General features: G+C 44.6%; 1 protein-coding gene across 2 annotated transcripts in view; it reads right to left on the bottom strand.

Moving 5' to 3' along the window:
- TOP1 (DNA topoisomerase I) overlaps positions 1–21,651 on the bottom strand; it is a 68,213-nt gene extending 46,562 nt beyond the window's left edge. Inside the window, exons 1-2 of one of the 2 annotated variants that reach the window (XM_079321806.1) lie at positions 19,210–21,651; positions 18,688–18,712 (exon numbers count right to left, since the gene is read on the bottom strand). In XM_079321806.1, the coding sequence (XP_079177932.1) occupies positions 18,688–18,712; positions 19,210–19,242 (58 nt within the window). In that variant the 5' untranslated portion in view covers positions 19,243–21,651. Of the gene's footprint in view, positions 1–18,687; positions 18,713–19,209 lie in introns of those variants that run through there. The other variant, XM_079321807.1, reaches the window with a different exon arrangement.
- Positions 21,652–22,282: the final 631 nt, after the last annotated feature.

The following is a 22,282-nucleotide window of genomic DNA, read 5'->3' as shown; positions in this document are numbered from 1 at the left end:
CAGGATTGGGATCCTGAAGGACTTACAGGTACATTGAGTGACTGTGGCTGAGCACATGAATTGACAGGAAGGGGAAAAAGCTTTTGATAAAGTACTTGTTAAAAGCAGGTTCCTTGTGGATTTTAGATCTACTAAAAAAAAACCTACTACTAAACCACTATTATCAACTAAAAACTTTTACTACACCATCTAATCTCAGGCTTTTCCAAATTGTGCCCCACTTGTTCCCTATTGCGCAAAACAGAGATAACATAACCGGCATGGCAGGACAGACAGACTCGTCAGGAAAGCCTGGACAACTGTTCACAAACCAGTATGGCATCCAGGGGTGTAAAACTAGCTTAAAATTATGAAAGAAGGTAAAATTTCAGGGCATTCAAATAGATAATGCAAGGGGGACTAATCCTATTTTCCCAGTGAGAAAGAAACCAACCTTTAGCACAGATCCACAGCTTAGTGCACAAACTGTCACGCGGTGCTGTCACACAAAATCTTTTCTTGGGAAGAGACAAAGGGAGGGATGTACCCACCACACCGAGGGATGGATGTGCCGGGAGACAGAGACAAATAGAACTGCCCAGGGTCACCCACGAGTCGCTGAGGAGAAAGAAGCAGGGGCACTCACCTCTGGAGAAGCAGGGCAGAAGGCGAGCAAACAGGGCAATCCCAACATTTACAGCCCTGTTTAGACTTCAGAGCTATCAGGAACTGCAGATAACCTATCCCTTACTTCAACATTATCTAAAGCAAACCTTTTATTTTATTAACCCTTATATTTCTGGTTTGCAGGTATCTTTAGCTCTTAGCAAACCATTTGGGCTGCAGAATTTTGGGGACAACACATTACTTTTCATCAGTCCCTTCTCAGGAAGGATGTGCAAGCCAGGTGAACTGAAACACTGAGTGCACATACATTTAACTCTTTGGTTGCTTCCAAACTCAAAGAGCCTGAGCCAGTGCTCAGGTGCAGCACAGGAACCAAGCCCAGACCTCCAGCTCAGCATGCAGGGACAGTGCTGCTGCCTCATGACAGATACAGGTAGGCGAGGGCTCAGTCATCTTTGGGAGATTTTTGACAAAGAATTGCCCTGGGAACAGCCCTGAGAGTTACTTCAACAGACTGGGTCAAGAGCAAAGAGAATCTTTTGGTGCAATCTGTCACAACTTCGCACTGCAGACAAGAGAACTTCATGTTCTGTACACCATCCGCAGACTGAGTCAGTGCCCTCAGCACAAGCTCTTTCCGCCTCCAAATGCTCTTTATACCATCATTAGACTGGAAAGGTGCAAACAGCACAATTTGTGATGCAAAGGCAACAGCTGATTACTGCATGCAAGCCTACAAGGTGAACCAGAAGAAAACAGGGGCAAACAACGAAAAACATTAGTCCTTACAGATCGTAACAGAGACTTCAGCCATATTTTAAAAATTTGGCTGATACTATTTTGGGCTGTAAGATTAAAAAACTGTAGTAGATTACAAAAAACTGCTGTGTTGTCAGGAATGATTACCCTGCAATGATGTCAACTAGAAAAACATTTCCTTTTGCTGGCTGTGTAAATGACTACTGTACTTGGATTCATGGAAAAGAAGTTTTTTGTAAAGACAACCCAAAATCCTGACACCTCCTTAGCACAAGAGTGATGTCCCAAGAGCAGCTCACACAGAGCCTGTATTCACACCAACACCACACAGGGACAGGGCTGGTGTGTTTGACTGTACTGGGTTTAATCCAGAACAAGGGCTCCCCCCAAAGAAAAATCTAACAAATCAAGGGGTAAAAAAGCATTCACATCGAGCTGCCTCTCCTCCAGCAGTGGATGCCCAGCCTGTGCCAGCAGCCAGGCTCACACAGTTTATACAGATGGGAGTGGTACATGCTGATGTCCTCAGGGAGAGGCTCTCATGGCATTTGCTCACAGCCTTTTGTAACCATCCCTCGACAGCTCCACGTGGTTTTGGCCAGTGCTGGTCTCCTGCTTGCTGTAGGGAGGAAAGACTTAAGAGGCAGCACCCTTGGGAACGAGCCTCTGCAATGCTCAGTTTGACAGTTTAAATTGAAGACAAGACAAAAAAAGTGCTGGTAGAGGCTTTAAATCACTTTTACCAAGCAATACCACTGCTTTCTGCACTGGAGTCAGATTATTCTCCTACTTCTTATTTAATATCATTCCTGTTAAGCTGAACTGATGGGGTAGCATGGCCAAATTCTTAGAAGTATGTTTCAGAAGACTGAGAACTTATTTTTATTACACTTGAACTGTAGGAGCAACTCCCACACTGATCCCAGCCAGGTTTTTTGGTTGGGTTTTGTTTTGAAGTTTTTTTTCTCATATCTCCAGTGATTCCTTTAAAGTGCAGGGCTGCACTGGATGGATACAGCCCGATTTCACTCTGTCCCCTCTATGGGTGAGCTAATTGATCACTCACCCACAAGAGGCCAATTCCAGCAGAGTCTAGAAGCATTTTATCAGTCTGCCTTACCACAAGTCCCATTCTCAAGTCAAGGGTGAGAATGCAATTCCCCTGCCTTAAGGGGGTTTTACCACAATTAGCATACAAGAAGAAATCTTGATTCCAGCTAAAATGCAGGAGAAAGTAAATAGAAGGTAAATGTTTAATGACAGCTGAGATTTCTGCACTTCTATACTCCTGAGTCTTTGAAGGAAGGAAAAGAAGAGGCAGAATGAAGGATCAGCAGGGCAGTGTAGGACCCAGTAGCTTTAAAGGAAGACTGTGATTGCAGTATTTTAGTAAGTACCTAGGTATGGTGCACTGAATTCCACTGGAAGTCTTCAATTTACAAAATGTTACTTTAAGTCACTTTAAATCTCTTCATGCAGCTGTAATCTGTTTATTATGTTAAATCCACGCCAAATCTCACTAATTGACAACTGTTACACCACACCACTACAAATACCTGAATATAAAACATAACCTATTGACACAGGATAAAAGGCTGTGGTTACATTATTATGCACGATGCACTCCTAATTTCTTCAATTAAAAAACTCTATGCAATGTATTATCAATTTGGTGACCTTTTTTGATTGGGTTTTGTTTGCTGGGTTTTTTGTTTTGTTTGTTTCTTTTTTATTTTTTTGGGTTTGTTTTTTTTTAAACTAATAGCTGGCATCTCTTCATGGAACACACAGCCAACACATTCAGATTCCACCCTATGAAAAACTCAAATCTCTCTTGAGTAAGACATGAAGGGGAGGAAATGTTTATGTAATTTGTTTCCTATCTAAAAGAAAGCAAGTATAGTCCTCAAAAACAAAATTAATCAATTCTGGTTACCTTGTGCCTCAGTTTAGAAGAGCAGTCCTTTCTTTACCTATGCAGAAATAACAAGGTGTGAAACAACGTTTTCTTTTTAGCTTTCAAATGCCCTCCACTGCCACAGTCACTAAATGAGCTGTTTAAACCAAAGGAAATAGGTTGCAGGTGCAGAGTGTCATCAAAAGTTAATTTATCACTTCAAACACCAAGTGCTTAGCTAAAGGCTCCCATCATATCAGATCTGCTTTACAGCTACTGCAACATAACTACATTGTCTACTTTACAGTTTTCTGAACATGAAACCTGCTATTTTTACAAGGTTTTACTCTGTTAATTCTCTTTAATATAACCTAAAGTGAGAAACTCAAGTTGTACATCATATTTTCAGGGGTATTCCAATGCATTAGGAAATATTTATTTCCATTTGATTACTTGAAGCAGAAATAGGCAAAGGAAACAAGATGAACATCTAAGACTATTTACAATCTCATAATTTATTCCTGAATGATTCATCTGTAATGCTATGAAATATTTAATGCTATGAAATATTTTTAAGTTTCTTGGCTGCCAGTTGTACATATGGTGAGCCCATTTTTTTATAAGTTATTATAATTCTTACAAGAGTCAAAATTAAATCAATACATCTATTAAAATTCATTATCAATTTAACATAAAAGACTAATACCAGTGTGGAAGCTGCAGGCACTCCAGCTGATTTAGCAGTTGCTCTTACACAAAGAGCCCAGAGCAGCAGCTGCACCATTCCCTCCTGTCCTGATCTCCCAAGTGTTTCAAGCCTGTGCTAGATAAAACCACATCTGGGAGTGAGAGCACTATTCAGGTACCCAGCAGAGAACCAGCTCACTCCCCTCTGAGCAAATTCAGCTTTACCCAGGAGAACACAGCAGCCCCAGCAGCTTCTGAAACTGCAATACTCAAACATGTTTAATCTGTTTGAGTTTCCATGCATTTCAGTAACACTATTCTGCAAGTTTTCAAGTGTACCACGTTATTTTTGAACTAGCAATTATTTTATTTCCTGTACTCCGGTCTCCAGCAGACCAGGGAGAATTTGCTCTTTTTCCCGTGCTCACAACTTCAACCTGTGATCACCTTTTACTTGATCCTATCAGATGTAAAAAGGCTCCAACAGTGAAAGCCTGGAGCCTTTTGCTGTCATTGATGGCCTGTGTAATACTAAACAGGGCCCATAAGTGGGGAAAACTACATGACAAGTAGCCTAAATACCAGAAGAAAGAATAATTGTGAATAACCTATTCTGAAAATCAGCAAACAACATGAGATACTCAACTACACATGCCACTCTGAAAACTAAGTAGCTGCTCCAATAGATCAAGATACTCCAAGAGAAAGAGATTTAATAAAATGGAGAATTAGTAACAGCTGATAACAGTAATGCTTTTCTTCTAGTGATGCTGTACTGACTACCCCAAATTTGATGGACACAATGTAATTTCAACCTGGTTTCCTAAGTACATGTTTGTGTCTCTGTGAGGTAAAGCAGTGCAGTAGTTGCTGCTCAAGAAAGGATCTACGACCAGAGAAACAGTTCAGCATTATGTTTTCACAAGAAGAGACTCCAGAGTATGAGTTGAGATCAAAATATAAAACAAGACACTTTCTGTCACTGCACACACAGTCACTATGACAAGTAGTGGAATTCTATCACACTTCACAGTAAGACAGTTACCCTGATACAGAAACTGCAATTTTCCTTTTTAAGTGAAAGCCATAAGCACAGACAAGTAAAACAAGGAGATAATTTGTTAATATGAAGCATAATATGCTAGGAAAAAAAAAACCCAATCTAGTTTTGCTGTTATGAAGTCTACAGCTAAGGTCAAGCTCAGCATTTGTTCCATAAAAGAGAGTGTTTTATGAACTACGTGCAGATCTGATGTACAAGGGTAATTCTGGGTGGATTAAGTGCAAGGGAAAACTGCAGTGACTTACAGAGAGGAAACATCTTCTGATTTTTGGAGTACAAAGATGCCTGACAACCTAAGCCTGTGTCTTTTTGAAGTACCAATCTCCCCATGTAATTTGATCTGAATGTAACTAAAGCCATGCAGATATCAGGATCTGGGAAATCACATACCTGTAGTGAGCAAAGTGCTAACCACACCACCTAGTGTATATATATATATATATATATATACACACACTGTGTATATACAGTGATGGGGGAGAGACAATGAAGATTTAAGAGAAAGCTTGAGCTTACAGGATGAGGAACAAGTGTTCTTGACACTTGCTGACCAAATGACATCACCTTCAGAACTGGAAATAACAGACCTGTGACAAACCTAGAAATGACACAAATCTGCATTAATTCTTGAGCCTTCAAACACTTCATAGATGCTCAGAAAAAAGCCCTTCTGAACTCTGCATCTTTCCTGAACCAAAAACCAGTGGAAAACTTACCTGTCTGGCCTCTGGAGCTACTATGATAAAAAGTAACATATCTGTTTGCAGTCCATACAATATTTTTAAATACTTTTCTCAGTACCAGGGAAAATCAGTTAAAGTCAGGGCATATTTGATTCTGGTTACCTATGGAGCTAATTGCCAAAGACTAATTCCAGAGCTCTGCAGAGATTAATGTGTTAATGCACTCAAAAAGACAGTATAAAAATTAATTTTAGGAAAAAAAACCTCACACACTAACAAATTCCCTTTGGAATTTGAGTTTTCTTACTCTGGATTAGAATCTGAGCATGAGGCTCCTGTGCTAGGGTGAATGGATGAGATATTTACAAAAAGGGAGAAAAACCACAAAAACTTAAATTAAAACCAAACTAATTCTGCCCTTAATAAATGAGGCTCACATCTGTTTTGAACACTGTCTCATGTTATTGTGAAATACAGCTACAGGGGACTTATTCCACAAAACAATGCTCCAGAGCTTCATATCCTACAAAGGAAACCATTTAAAAATACACCCTAAGTTCAGCACACAAAGACTTAGCAAAGCTCCTGATCCCTTAGGAAGGTGGCCGTGGTGTCAGCACGGTTTCTCATTCTCACCAAGCACTGTGAGCAGTGATGGCACAGCCCAAGCACAGATCAGCTCCTGGGGATGCAGTGCCCCTGCTGAACTCTCAGCCCTGCTGTCAGCCAGCCCAAGTGCACACAGACCAGATTCAGCTGGTGTGCAAAGACAACACTGGCAGCTTGGAAGAAAATTGATTAAAAATTTCAGATTCCTGAAAGAGGCAAATATTGCCCAGGAGGAGTGTTGCAGGAGAAGTCTATTCATGAACACAGGGAAGGAGAATTTTGACTCGGGCTGTGGTTCAAATGTAAATTCATATTTTGCTGTGCACAGTCAAGCTCATGTTTTGACAGTGATGTGGAGCAAAACCATAAACTGACGATTATGCATCAGTGGACAGGAGTCACAACAACAGGGCAGGACAGGAGGGAAGGGGAAAATGTGTTAGACAGAAAGCAGTGCTTCCAGAACAACAGCTTTACACCTTCACTTGTGGAACAAGAAAATTATGCACTCGCCAATTCGACTGCTTCAGCCTTTTGCCCAGGATTCAATTTAAGAATTAAATCACTGGGATAGCCATCTTATTGCCAGCTGCAGCCTCCATCTACTGCAGGCAAGCTACAGACTGGGGCAAATAAAACTACACCATGCTGAGCTCTTCCAAGACCTCATGCTGGCAACTAAAGCTGCCAAGCACAGAGCATCAAGGGCCAAGCTGTACTTTTTATATCTATATGATTAGAACAGCCTAAAACCCAGAAAGCAGCTTCCTTTAGACATAGGTGATGCTGAATAAGCCCACCTGATGATGAAAGACATTGTTTATGACAGCTACCAAAATCCAGAGAGCAGCATATTTTAAATTAGAAGACTCCATCTACTCATAAAAACAGGTATTTCAAGGACAGCCTGCTTATGCTCCCTAATGAAGTGCAGGTGACATACACAGCTATGATAACATGACTCAGACAAGATGACGGCTCCTCTGACAGTCTTCCAGGTTTTGGAGTAGGAAGAAGGCAGGATAGGAGATTGCAAAATTGTAAAAGCCTCTTGAAAAATGCAAATGTTCTCCACAGTCATGTCCAAAGGTATCCTGGACAGCTGGAGAGATGTCCTGTCTGATGGAGCAAGCCAAAGTAACCCAAACACCTACACACTTCTAGGATGACAACTTGTGAATATCAGAGTGAACAACACTGACATTCAGACTGATTTGTGCCAGTGCTTGCTTACTGCAAAGATGGATGGAGATGACACCTACAGAGGGATTGGGCAACACTGCAGAAGTTAATCAAGGTCACTGTTGTTATGAGTTCATCTCACTCATCTCGCACTGCGTTTCTGCCCACATGAACCTACTGTCCCTGGGTGTCTGGCCATTTACACTGTGCATGGGAACACAACCTGCACCTTAGTTTTTCTATTGCAGAAAGCACACAAAGACTTCTGCTCTGTATCCCTGAGATGCACTGTAAACCACACAGCAAGAATCTCATCTTCAGCCAAAACCCATGCTAAACCCCAAGTGTTGAGGGGAAATACCAGCAAGGAAAGCTAACTCTGATCCACACATCAAAGGGTTTGCTGTGCACAAGCAGCATTACCACAGATACAGCACATTTTAACAGCCTCAATGACATTCCCAGTCCTCAAAAGAAAAGCAGACAGCCTTTTATTCCCCATCTGGTGGTCATTAACTCTAGAGAACAAACCTCAGAGTACGTCACTAGCTCTACTTCATCCCTCCATTTTGTACATGCTGCTTGTGTTGCAATGAATCATTCCCTTTACATGGATCTCCCAAGAGCTCCAGCTTTCCTTTTCCCAAAAGGCTGGATTAAACTGGAGAGTGCTCGTCTAACTTGTAAGGTGCCTTCCTAAGGCAAGTTTAAACCAGTACCTGCCCATCCCAGCTATTTTATCTTTCCAAAAACTGATCTTACTCACACACTAACCAGCATTCACAAACTGGCAGAAGACATAATTTGCTCTTCCTATTGCTCCAGGCCCAGTTAGGAGACACTCACAGCAAGGTGGCCTGTATGGTGCAAGAGACTGACGTAGCTGATACCAGAACCCTGCACACAAACCAGGAAGGCACTGTCTCCCTATTGCAAATCCAGTGATTTCACTAATTGCAGAACTCTCCACACAACATTTCTAATTTGTACTGTATCATTTATACAATAATATAGTACCACAGGAAAAAATGCCCACTCTAGCTCCTGAGATGAGATTTACATACAAAAATATGCTAAAATTGCAGAAGCTCCTTTTATTCTTTTTTTCTTTATGCTGTCCTTTGATAAGAACCTCAGTCTTAAGCTGGAGAAGGAATTAAAAGTCAGAAGCAAATGTCCAAGATGGAACCAAATCTCAGTCCTAGTCAGACAACTTCACATCTATTTCTGTGCTGGAAAAAAATCACTCCCACTATGTTCTGGTTTCTCCAGCTCTGAGAAGAACATAGTACTCCCTCTTTCCCCACTGTGTTGCCTATTTAAACAATATGGCCTTAGGACAAGATAACAATGGAGAGCACAAAGGACCTTAAACCCAGACACAGCATCCATGAGTAACAAAATGTCCCTCCCCGGTGCCTCCTGCCTTCAGCTTCAAAAGAGTCTCTCTTCACATTCACCCTTCACCCTCATGTCCTGAGCAGAGCACCAAGCACTCCAGACAAGCTGACAGCTGGCAAGGCAGCACTGCACCAAACCAGAAGCTGGAATAAGAACTGCCAACTTATCAGTTACTAATCTCCCCAAGGACAGCACAAACTCCATCCACTTGCATCTGGTGCAGAGCAGATGAGGGAATACAGCCCTCTCACCTGGCTATCAGGTCCCCAAAGAGACTTTATGTAACAGGGTGACTGTCTCCTGCCACTACCTGTATTTTTCCCCCTCCTAAAACTCTGCTTTTACAGACCACAAAAAAATACCAAATTGTGCTTAAACCCTAACTCCAGAAATCTCTACCTTTTAGTCAGAGGATCACCATGTTTCTCAACTCTACCTCCAGCTATTGAAAAATATTCAAGAGATACTATAGTTCAAAGGGGAGAAAAACACTCAGATGCTTCTCTCCTAGATCTTTATAAGCCACCTCTCCAAAACAAGAAAGTACAATACAACCTCAGAGGAAGAGGAACAGCTGTTTTGACAAGTCTGGCCCTTGTTCAAATACCAGGATAAGCCTTGAGTAGTAAAATATTGCCATCAATAAAAAGTTCAACTAAAGTACATTGCCCTGGTCATCTATTCCATGTTACATACACAGGAAAAGCTGCTGCCATGTTGTTCAATTGCAAATGTGTACAGAAGTGACAAAAGAAAGAAAAAATGTTCTGGATAACACTCTACAAGTTCATGCTCTCGTGTGTCAGAAGCTGTGTTAGGCAACAGAGTATGTGACAAATGCCAGGAAAAATTAAAAAGCTATCTGTACTGGGGATTGCTCCATTCCTAGGAATTATTTTATTTACTTTTTAACTATGAAACCACATCTCTGGCCAATGTCTTAAAAAATGTTCTTAAAAATTCTTAAAATTATTCCCTTTAGACACCACCACACATCAAGCTGTACCAAACTGACATGACACTTGGATGGAAACAAGACAATTTCCAATCTCCTGCTACATACACTGAGTAGTAAAGTGAGCCAAACACTTCAGAAATTCCAAAGCATTTGGTAAAAATTTCAGGGCAGCCAAACAGTAGGTTTTAAGACAGAAAAGCTGTATGCAGTTTATGTATGTGCAACACCAGATCTCCTATTTCATTCCCTCTTATTATTTATTCTTAAAGACAGCAAAATACTCAACTACTGAAGTCCTACATGCTTGCAGCAAAAATTAGTAACACTATGCAAATCAGTGACTGGGATTACAAAATGAGCAATAAGGAATAAAAGCTGCCAGGGTCTTATTTTTAGAAAATCATTGAAAAATAACGTTATGGAAGAAAAATGGACATCTTGAAGAACCAGAACTATGCCTTCATTGAGAATGTATGAGTATTTCTCCCCCAAATAAAGCTGCACTATGTGCTGAATGCTGTGTGTGTGAAAGAGACTGTCAGCTGTACAGTGCAGCTGAAGAGTGTGAGCAGGCACTTAGCTAGCTGTCCAAACAACTAAAACATCAGTGTGTTATCAACATTATTCTAATATTAAATCCAAAAGCACAGCATTGTACCAGCTACTACGAAGAAACTTAACTCTATCCCACCCAGAACCAGACACAAGCACATCCCTACCATGGAACATGTGTTTAATGGACACAGGCAAAGATGAGTTATATACACTGATCAAAATATTTTAGTGAAGCTACAAGTACACTCCAAGCTTTCCTGGGGCAGAAATTAATCTCTCTCCAGTGATGGAAAGATACAGGCAGCTGCAGAATTACTCTGCTGCAAAGCTGAATTCCATGAATGCCCATCTGTCCATAAGACATCTATGCTGGGCAGAATTATGAAGGAAAATCTCCATCTTTTGGTGGGCACCATGAGGCTCAGCATACTGCAATACTGATAGAGAAGGAAGCCATTGTCTTGCTAACATTCCCTAAAGAGTTCCTTCTCTGACGAAGGTATCAGATAAAAATACATACAGGGACACCCACAGGGCTCACAACTGCACAAAGCATATGGCCAGCTTGTGAACATGAACAAATACACGCACGTCAAAAATATCGATAAGGAATCCAAAAGCATCTCCTGATCGGAAGCTCTGTGGGAAGCAACTGTTGTCTCTTTGAGACTGACAGGAGACTCCAAATAAAACCATTTCCCAACAGTCTGGTGCTGTCCCTATTTACCCTGCCATCATCCCAATTTCAGAAGCCAACCCTTGCAAACTTAGGATTTAAGTACTCCAAGTGGGAATGCAGGGTGATGTTCTTGAGGAGACACTGTCTGCCGTGTCTGAGTGACAAGCACTGACACCAACTTTCCTGCTGTGCCTCCAGTGAGCCTGCACTGCCCCCATCCCATCAAGATAAGCATTTCAGACATTTTCCAGCCCCTGCTACCAAGACAGGAGAGTAAGGCATGCTCACTGCTGCCTGTCCTTGGGACTCCTTCATTTTGGGAACGGGCAGATCCCAAACCCAGAGCAGCTGTCAGTGCAAGTCATTCTTCCAAACTGAACTACTGCTGCAACCACCTTTGAGAGAAGCTGCTGAGATTCCATCAACAGCCATGAAACAAGAACTTCCCCAGGGTGAAGCATCAGTATTTTATTCTAGCAGAGAAATAGGCCTTGAGATGATGAAAAATATCACCAGAACTAAAAAATCTGTGAGGCAATTCTTACTTGAACCGCTGTCCGTCTCCTACTCATCTTCCCTCATTACAGAAATCCATCTCTATCATTAATAGAGAACTAATTGCCAAGGTCTCCCACATCTCCAAAAGCATCAAGTCTGCTCTCCACCAGTTGTGTTGGAGGATCTGTCAGATTATTGTCTGTTGCAAGGACTGGCACAAAACTATTTCCTGCCACTGCTCCTGCTGACAGATTTTTAAAAAATCCTAATTTTACCTTAAAGAAGTCTGAGAATCATTGGTCGTAAGTACCTGTTACAAAAGAATAAATTTCAGGTAGACTGAGTACTGCTCCATATTCTCCACTTTCATTCTCAACTCTGGAGATCTTACTAGTTCTTCAGCTGAGCAGCTACAGAAATCAAATTTAGAAACCAAATTTCCACTTGAAAACATGCAGGTATGCTCATATTTCTGAAGCCAAAACCAATTTTTTAATCCTCCTTATATCATGCAGGTCACAAGAATCCAAAATTAACTTCACTCTTTCTCTTCACATCACCTTCCAAATGTCCTGACTCTCGCTGTGACACCACAAGATACGACTGCAGTTGACTAAGATCATTAGTTTAAAATGCAAGCATTCAAGATGAAAATATTTCCTACTATAAACCTCATTAAATCCACTGGAACTATTTAGCATTTATGTCAGCCAGGACATTTTGAACAAACGCTGTGCTAAAAATACTGGAGTCTCATACACACCAGGAAACCACTACTACAAAGTGTTCAGCTGAGCTAGGAAATAGCAGGAGCCTGCAGCAGAAAAGGCTCTCTGCTCTGTCTGGAACAGCATTTCCACACTATAGTAATTCCAGTGTTCAACCACTGATGGACAGTGGAAGCCACCAGAGCAGACACAGAGGAACTGCCTGAGCAGGCAGCTACTGGCAGAGTAAGGACAGCAGTAATTGGGAACACTGTTTAAAAGGAGTAATTTTACTGCAGCTATGAAGTGGGTTTTAAATTTATTTTCTACTGTTTTTTTCAAAAGAGCTGAACACTAGCAAACTCACTGCTGAAACCACAGCAAGCCCACAACCAGGAGGAACCATTCTGAAATCTAAAGATGATCTACATTTAAATGCTGAAAGTGCTGAACAGCTCAGAACAGAGAGTCCTGCAGGGAGAAGGTACAGGCAGATGTGTCATATGCTCTGTCAAAAGGGACAGTACTAGGACAGCAAGGTGATAAACACTGATTTCCACACTGAATATCTTCTCTTGGATTTGGAAAGCTAAGACACAGACCTTCAAAAACCCAGGCAGAACACGTAACACTAAATAGATTTTGCTCCCATGTTTCAAAGTGTGAAGTTTTCTATAAAATGGGGAGCAGTATCTGTAAAACTGGAAGGCACAAAAACAATTAAATTTAATAAACAGGTAAATATTTGTGAATGACTACATATCTTACAAGGATATGAGAAACTATCAGCACAAGTGGACTTGCAAGAGAAACTGTTCCATCTTGAAAAGCCACAGGAAAAAAAATCTGCACTGATTTCCTAGGTTAAATTGTATTTCGTTTAAAGTCACTGTGACATTAAAGTCCACCCCGGCAGTCCAGTAACAAAAAAGCAGATACACAGTCAATGCTCCTGATTTTAGCAGAACTGCAGCAATTTACAATACCAGGAAGAATCTGACCTGGAGCCTCCCTCTAACAGGGCAGTGGCTTGTGCTACTTCAGCAGGTATTACTTTAACAGGAATCCAGTGAAATCATTAACAGAGGAATCTGAGTCAATGAGATGTTAAGTACTTGCTATAATTACATATTATTGCAGTTTCTGCTGACAGTGCAACTCAGGTTGGAATTCAATGAACTATCTAACGAATATCTGAAGTCACAGTTGTAAATGAAATTACATCTGATTTGTGCTTGATCACATTTATGAGCTGTGTGTCTAATTTATATGAAGCCATGTTAAAAAAACCCACACTTTTACACAGGTCCCCTGGTTCAAAATTTTTCATGTTTTACAAAGCAAACAAAGAAGCCCTGATAACACATTAATAACAGAGAGTGCTTAACACCGGAGTAAAAGGAAAACCGCTTAAGGAAACCTGCCAGGAGGAAGAAACACACGGGCCATTAACCCCTGAAACACATCTTCCAGCACATTTAAGTAATTCTGCTGAGTTTTAACAAAAACACAAGCCGGCTCCAGCTCCCAGAAACGCACTCAACTCCCCACTCCCACCAGACACCCATTAAGTTTTAAACTAAATGCTGAATGTGTCGGAACAATTAACACAACAGACCTCAAGGTCTTTAGCAAAGCCCTTCTGAGGCTTCCACTGGGGAAAATAGATGCAACGAACTTATGTAGCACATGATAGTGAGGAACAGCTTACCAACAATATGTTTATTTACATTTCTGAGAAGTGTCATGAATGATAAATTTACTTCAGAGTACTGTCACCTATCACAATCTGAAGATTCCCATAGTGAAGCTACACTGTCATATCCTAACAAACCCTGCAAGAGATTGCTGTGAACATATTGAAAATCAATGCAAGAGCAAAATTAAGAAATTTTGCAGAGATTGGCGCCTTATATAAAATACTTCTGAAATTTAAAAAAACACAAACAAACAACTAAGTGGTTGCAGACTTAAAACTACCCAAGCATTGTTCTGAGGCTGTGGGCAGCACTTCCCACAATGCAGGCTCATCACCAGCACTGCAGTCTGGAGCGAGGGCAGGGAGCCATGCAAGGAAGAACAAGCAATTCTTCTGGATTCTCATCTCCGTGTATCACAGAAAAGGCAAAGGAAATTTTCAGCAGAGATATCAATCTGCACCTAAATACCATTAATTACCTTTTGTACTTTGGATCCCTTGCCAAACGTTTGACATTTAAAGCATTCCTGAGACGTGTTCCCAGGGAACTTAAAAGACAGTTTCCCCCTGACATGTCACACACACACATAGAGCACAGGCAGTGCCTTCACGCTTCCTAAATCTGTGCAGTTTGTTTAGCACAGGGGCTCTAACAGCAGTGCTGAGGTACACACAGCCCTATGCCAGAAGTGGCCCTGCTCTCCTTCAAAAAACTCTCACCCATCCAGAAGGCGCCAGCAAAGGCAGCAGCAAGGAAGCACAAATCTGGTTTCCAACAGACTGTTTCACAACCACTGAGAAATCCTAAAGATCTCTGCTATGTTGCTCTACAGTTTGTTAGCATTTAAATCACCCACACCTCTTATTGCACAGCTCTATCATACATGAAACATGAATTTAATGCAAAACACAGAACGTGTTGAAATTTCTTAACTTGTAAGGCATTTGGTTCAGCACTCCTGTTATTTAATTTGAATTTCCCTCTTGCTCATTCCTTCATGTTGCCAGCCTGATAAATACACAGATGCCCCACGAGCACTTGGGCCAACATTAAGAAACCTGCCAGTTCCTGATAAGATGCTGCAGCAGATGCTTCAGGGTTTTTTTTCCCCAAAAAAATACTCACTGTTAAAGCAAGCCCCTACTCCAAACATGTTTGAATTCCAGAAGCCACCTTTGTGACACTGGACAAATTCACACTTGACTCTTGTTAATGCACTGTAATGGTTACTCCAGTGATACTTGACCTCAAATTGCATCTTAACATTACTGGTCAAATCAACTGGAAGCAAAAAGCACTGCTTGGGGTGATGTCCTCAGTCTCCACACTGAGCAGTTCTAGATTTTACACAAGTTCTGATCACAAGCTGCTGAGCAGCCAAGGCACTAATAGCAGTCAGTGGAATTTAGTAGTTTTGGAATGCAATTTGATTATTTTGCAAACAAAAGTAATTTTTATCTACTGCACTCTGCAAACACAATGGGAGAGCTGAAAGTCAAGATAAATTGCTTTTAGTCTCAACATTGCCCTCAATAGTAAGAGGTTCTTAATTCAACCTGAGTAACAAAGCTCTCGAAGGCAAAACTCAATAGACTTCAAATCTGTGGAGGTGGGGACATTTTCAGCATCCAAGCCGTAGTTGGAAACAACAGTTTTGGACTCCATTTCCCTTCTGAATGCTGAAGACTGCAAGGATGTTACTTGCAGAAAAGGCTGGCTGTTTCAGCACAATACTGCTCTCAGCATGGTCTGCAAACAGGCACTGCTAGGACTGAACATGGAAAATTCTTTGCAATGCGTACGGATACTAAAAATACAGCTAAGGTGAAAAAAACACCCACTATGGCCAAACAGGAGGGAGAACCTGGATATTGAAATGGAATGCAATTACTCAAGTTGGAATTTGCCCAGAACACTTGCTTAGAGTGATCTGGCTATTTAATTGCAAGAAATAGCCAGGAACACATATTTACTGCTGGCACCCTTCTCATAGCCAACACTAGCCTGCTATCAATGAAAGGGGTGTGTAACCAGACCCAGGCTCCCAGCTACAACTGGGCTGTGCCCAGAGACCTGCAATGGGCAGATCCACCCAACCTATTGCAGCTGCAACAACTTGTGTGACCACAACCCGAGGTAGTGTGTCCACTGACCCAGATAGGAACATTAATAACAACAGGAAGCTTCAAAGTGCTTAAGCTGCCCTATTACTGATACACTAGCCAAAAGTCACCCAAAACATTTTTTATTAACAAAAATGTTTACTGCTGCTACATTCAACACTTAAAATGAGTCAGTACCAGCCCCCAGAAAAACTTCCCTCAAAATGTGAAGCACAGGAGGCCTAAAAGGACAGTTTGGCTCTGCTGTTTAGGGCTGCCTGATAATAATCAAAGTACAAACCAATTCTAAACATCTGAGGGGGGAGTGGAAACCGGCACTTGGGATTCCTACCACCCACTCCTAATCTGTGCCACTAAATAGGATCAAAACAAGAAAATAAGAGCAAGAGGCTCGGTGTTCTGCCTGAAGGAGAACCACTGTTCTCACATCTGAGAGTGACAATTCCCAATGCACAAGTGCAAAGAGCTCCTGTGTAAAGGAAACAAGGCTCAGAGCAAGCAGAGGCGACAGGTTTTCAGGGAGATCAGGGGTAGTCACAAGGTCAGACTGCACTGTCTATTCAGCATTATTCCCTCAGCAAGACCAACAGGGTTACACCTACCTTCCAGTCCTGAAAAGGGTTTTGGGGTTTAGGGGCCTCTGATCGATGACAGCGATGTTACATGACTGCCACAAATAATTACAAATAGGAGGGAAAGGGTGCTGATGCCTACACTGGTATGGATTTGTTGGGTGTGCTTGATTTACCAGGAATTCAGTTTTTCCACCAAGGTGTCTTGCTTTGAAATTCTGTATTGAATTCCTTCAACACATGGTAGAAATAAAAACCATAGGAGTTTTAAGAGCTGTATGACTAAAACTCTTAGAAGAATAAAACAGCACATGGTCGCAATACAGGAGAAAAATCCCTCTGAAAGGTTCACTGGAAGATGGAGTTGAAAGGTCATATATACATCACTTCCTCTAAGTACAACAGTGCTAAATAACTAAAGCTTGCCAGGGAATATTTTTCCCTAAATGAAAATGATCCTTAGATGAAACAAGTATTTTCCAGCATAAGGCTACAAGCATTCCTATATAAGCTTAAATTACTTCAAGAGCTACACCCGTACTTCTTGGGAAATCCATTGCACCCTTTTTTCCTGCTGAAAATTATTCATAGAGCCCCAATGTAAATTCAGAATGGAAATGAAGAGTTCAAAACCTACATATCTGATACTGTCTGCTCCTGCTGAAACACACACAATCACATTCCAAGAAACTGACAGAAAGGTGCTCGCAAGCGTAGATCTGTAAATATTTACACACAGTAGCCTACAAAGCAACCAGGCACGTGGACATCATCCAGAGAAGCATTCTAAAAATCAGTGTAACTAGAAGTCAAACAGATATTTTCGACCACCTTTTTTTTGTCCTCTACCACCTCAGTAGTCAGAGGACAGCTCAGAGCTCCTCACACATCCCAAACAGTGACAGCAACACACACACACACAAAGGTTGGTTGTATGTCCTCAACTCCCCTTCACCCTACCTAAGCCCTTCAATTTGGCACCTATCAAATGCAGCAGGCTTGCAATGAGCTTGCTTCCTATTAAAAATGAATAAATTATCAGAAAAAGTTAGCAAAGATAATATCGTGGATAATATCATTAGAAAATACAATATTATACATCTGTATATATATAGGAATATAAATATACATATAGACAGATAGGCAGATGTATTCATATATACATACACAAAAAATACATATAAGCATATATGTATATATTAAATTACAGGACTCCTGTAAATGTTCCTGAACAAAATGAAGTTAGCTTGTAAAGTCCCTGAAGTGATGATGCTGTCTACCTCTTTGGAATTGTCTTCACTATGGTCTGTTAGGTTTTTTTAAAGTCGGTTTTCATTATAATTTAAAAACCCCACCTAACAAGGTAAAGTCACATCATTTAAACAGCAAGGAAGAGAATAAGACTGATCTTAAAATGGATGCAGCAGCTTCTTTTAAAGAGCAACATGTTGCAATCACCTTTCATTTTAGGGGAAGGGAGGGATTCCCTCAAAGGAAGAGAGACAGGGAGCAGTGGGGGGAGGGCGCCTGCGATTTAAAAAAAAAAAAAAAAAAAAAAAAAAAAGCGACTTGGGATTTAATTTTTTTTTTTTTTTTAGCTAAAACTTTGCTTTCCCCTCGGTTACTAGGGGCTGGTGCCGGGGATGGCGGCCCAGTGCCTCTGCAGAGGCGGCTCGGCGGCAGCTCGGGGAGGAGGAGAAGGAGAGAAAAGCCACAGAGAGAGAGAGAGAAAAAGAAAATGGCGCAGAGACTAAGTCCCGACCGTCGACAAGGCGACTTTCCAGGGAGGAATCGGGGCCCAAAGGCGACCCCGGCAGAGCCGCTGCGCCCGGATCGGGGGCCTGCGGTGCCCCCACTCGGGGCGGCGGGGGTCGGGGGGGCCCGATCCCGGCGGGAAAGGGGCGCTTTTGGCAGCTCGATGGGAACAATGGGGCCGGTGAGCGCGGAGCCGGGACTTAGTCTCTGGGACGCCATGTCTGCGCGAGGGGCGCGCCGGGGCCGCACTCACCGTTCGCTCGGAAATCCGCCTCGATCTGCGGGGAGAGCACACAGGGACACACCGTCAGCACGCCCGGATCCGCGGCGCTGCGGGGGACCCCCACCCCCGCCCAAACCCTCCGTTTTTAGGGGAATTAGACACCAAATGAGGAAAGCCCAGCGCGATGCGGAAGGTGATGGGGGAACCGGTGAAGCGGCCCCCGGGCCCCGCACAGCTCATGAGGGGAACCCTCCCGAGCCCCCCAAAGGGGAGCGAGCCGGGGGAGCGCGGCAGCCGCCCCCTCCCCTTCTCCGCCCAGCCAGGGGGTCACACGCGGGTCCTCGCTCCCACCGCCCCCCATCCCAGCGCGGGGGGACGGCTGGGCTGACACGGCTCTGCCCAGACACATGGGGGCGGCCGCAGGGCACGGTCCCCCCGCTGGGGCTGCGGGGGGTGGCGAGGCGGCCAGCCCAAGGCCGGCACGGGGGGATGCGGGCACCGCGGCGAGAGTCCCCCGGGAGCTCGCCCCGCGGGCGGGCACGGAGCGCTCACCTGGGAATCGTTGTGCAGCTGGTCCCCGCTCATGCCGGAGGCGCGGGCGGCCGGGCGGAGCGGGAGGAGCGGCGGGCAGAGGAGCGCCGGGCGGAGCGGGACGCGAGGAGCGGAGCGCGGTTGTGTAACAGACTAAGTCCCGGTTTCGACACTCTGCGCAGGCGCGGCGCCTTTTAAAGCGGCGGGGAGAGGACTGACGGGCAGGGGGGTGGGAAACGGCCGCGCGCTCATTTGCATGCGAGCCACGCCCCCAGAGCCGGCATGATTTGCATGTAGGCCACGCCCCGCCGGCGTGACCGCTCCGACCCGCCGGTCCCCGCCGTGCGCTACGCCGGCTCGCTGCTTTACATATCCGGTCCCGCCCTTTCCTCTCTCTCCTCCAATGGAGCGGTAAAACTCGGCCCTTATTTACATGCGAGACCCCGCCCCCTCCCCGCGCTGCCGGGCCCGATGCATTGTGTAAGAACCCGTGCTGCTCCGTGCGCGCAGCGCGCATGCGCTGCCTCTCCCCCCAGAGCTGTATTTGCATATGAGCCCCGCCCCCGCCCGCAGGCCCCGCCCTCAGGGCCGCATGGCGGGCGGCTCTGAGGGGAGGCGGTTCCGCCGGCTCCCCGCGATAACCCCGCAGTGACACCCCCGCACCCCACGGGGCCCCGCGGGCTACGGGACCTTCTCCGCTTCCCCTAAAGTCCCGCCGCGCCAGACCCCTCAAAGGCAGCAGCTCATGGGCAGTTTGAGCCTTTCCAAGTGAGACGGGGCGGGCGGGGGGTGCGCCCCTGTCCCGCGGACCCCTCGTTATCAGTCGCTGTTATCCGTGCGGCTCAGCCCTCGCTATCGGTCTCTGCACGCCACCGCGCCAGGCTGAGTGCAGAGGCCGCAGGAACCGCGGGGAGATGCTGAGGGGGGATGCAGATCAGGCAGGTTTGGGCTCTCTTGGCTCGTTTAAGTCAAGGACAGCTCTGGTGCATTGCACACAAGTGCATTAAAAAGCGATCAGCCCGCAAGGTTTTTATTCTGGTACAAGCAGGCTCTTAAAATTTCTTTTTCCTACAAGGAAATGGAGGGTAAAAGGGGGCCAAAGCTTTATTTTCTCTTAGCTAATGTGATAATGAAGCACGTGCCTGCCTAGAAAACACCCCTCCTTCCCCAACCCAAACCTGAAGACATTTATTTCTGTTCTGCAGCAGCTCTTACAGACTGGTTTTCTTGTCGGTGTACTAAATGGCAGGTTTAGTATGCATGGCTGGTACGTGTCTCACAGGACTGCCTCCAGTCTTCTTGGAGCTTCCATCCTCTGCTGCAACACAGACTGTACCTTTCCTCAGCTTCTTTACACAAGCAGAGCTTTGATTTGACACTAAAATAACCTGGCGCTGCCAGGCTATCTGAAGAGATACATCAAAATGTAAGCACTGACAGCAGCCACCTATTTGCACTGCATATTTATATCCTGCGAAGGGAAAACTCTGTCACTTTCTTACCGTCTTCAGAAGAGGATCTGAGGACTTCCTTTTTTTTACCGAGAGCAGGCAAATATTTCTGGCTCTGGAGCTGTTTATTATGCAAACTGCTTTAGTCACTGTTAGATTTTTTAAATATAAACATAATGAAAGGGCTGTTTCAGACACCGGGAAGAGGTGTGTGTCCCTGGCTCACAAGAATGAGGTGAAAGCAGGCTTTGCCCTCGTTTGAGCCCCTCCTTGCTGCCATCCAGGGCTGTGTCTTTTGGGACAGTCCGGGAGCGGGCTGGCACCTGCTTCCAGCATTAGCAATGCCTAAAAGCTCTTCCTTTGAAGCAGCAATTTCACTTTAAACCTCACGCCTTTGTCACCCCAAGTAGCCTTGCTCAGGTGGCTGTGCCACAAGAAGGGGACCTGCCAGCAGCCCCGGCGCGCTGCAGCCGCAGCCAGCCCTGGGCAGGGGGAGGCAGCGCGGCCCCTTCCAGCAGCTGCCACCTTCGCAGGCGTTTGCGAGCACGTCTGGTGGCAAAGCAGAGCCCCCGAAACCGGCACACGAGAGGTTCAGCGCTGTGCTGCCGGCAGGAGCCTGCTGACAGCCGGGTGGGAGAGCTCCGAAGGAACAGGGAGCTTCGCAGTTTGGTATTTCAGGTCCTGACAAGGATCACTGCCGCGGCAGCGCTGCCAGAGCCATTAGTGACAAGCAAAACCTTGTGCTCTGCTGTCAAACGCCTCTCACACCGGGGATGGGAGCTGCAGCTGAGACAGCCGTGCTGGAGCCGGAGTGAGCTGTCTCCCTGGAACCGCTTCCCATCTGCTCCTTTGCAACCCACCTGGACGCAAACCCGTGCAACCTGCTTTAGCAGGAGGCTGGACTAGGTGTTCTCCAGAGGCGCCTCCCAAACCCAGCCATTCCGTGTGATCCGTTTTGTCCCCAGTTTTCCGTAGGATTATCCTGGAGCCTGCAAGGAACCCCTGCTCTGCTCCCAAAAGGCAGGGAAACAAATATACAGCTTGTTCAAAACACATTAAACCGTAACACCTGTGCGGCCCCATCTGTTGCAACGAGCTGTATGACAAAAAACCTTCTAATCTCCAAACCTATAACCTGCAGCACCACCGTCCAGGGGGCTGAACCTCCCTCGTCCCCTTCCACGCTGGCATCCCTTGGGACAGGGAGGCTCTGCCAAAGGAGAGGAAGGCTCATACAGGACCCTGTACAACCCGGGAAAGTGGTTATGGCCCCAAGCCTGCCAGAGTTAGGGAAGCATTTGGACAACGCTCTCAAGCACATGGGATTCTTGGGGTTGTCCCGCGTGGGAGCGGGACTCGGTGATCCTTGTGCGTACCTTCCAGCTCGGGAGATTCTGATTCTAACCTGCCCTTTCCATGGTGGAGGCTGGCAGTGAAGTGGTTAACGTGCTTGGACCTGTTTCCTGGCGAGGCTGTGCACACCCCATCAAGATAAATGGGGACAGTTCACACCTCTGAGTGCTGTGGTCTCTCCCCAGGGTTCCCGGGGACCAGTACATCACCATCGGGTTAATGTAGCCGAGGTGATTGCCTGCAAAAAGAAACAGCTGGAAACTATGTGTTTAAATTAAATCATAAATCAT

The sequence above is a fragment of the Erithacus rubecula genome, assembly GCF_903797595.1.
Source record: "Erithacus rubecula genome assembly, chromosome: 18".
Classification (NCBI taxonomy): Eukaryota; Metazoa; Chordata; class Aves; order Passeriformes; family Muscicapidae; genus Erithacus; species Erithacus rubecula.
This window is presented reverse-complemented; position numbering and strand designations above follow the sequence as displayed.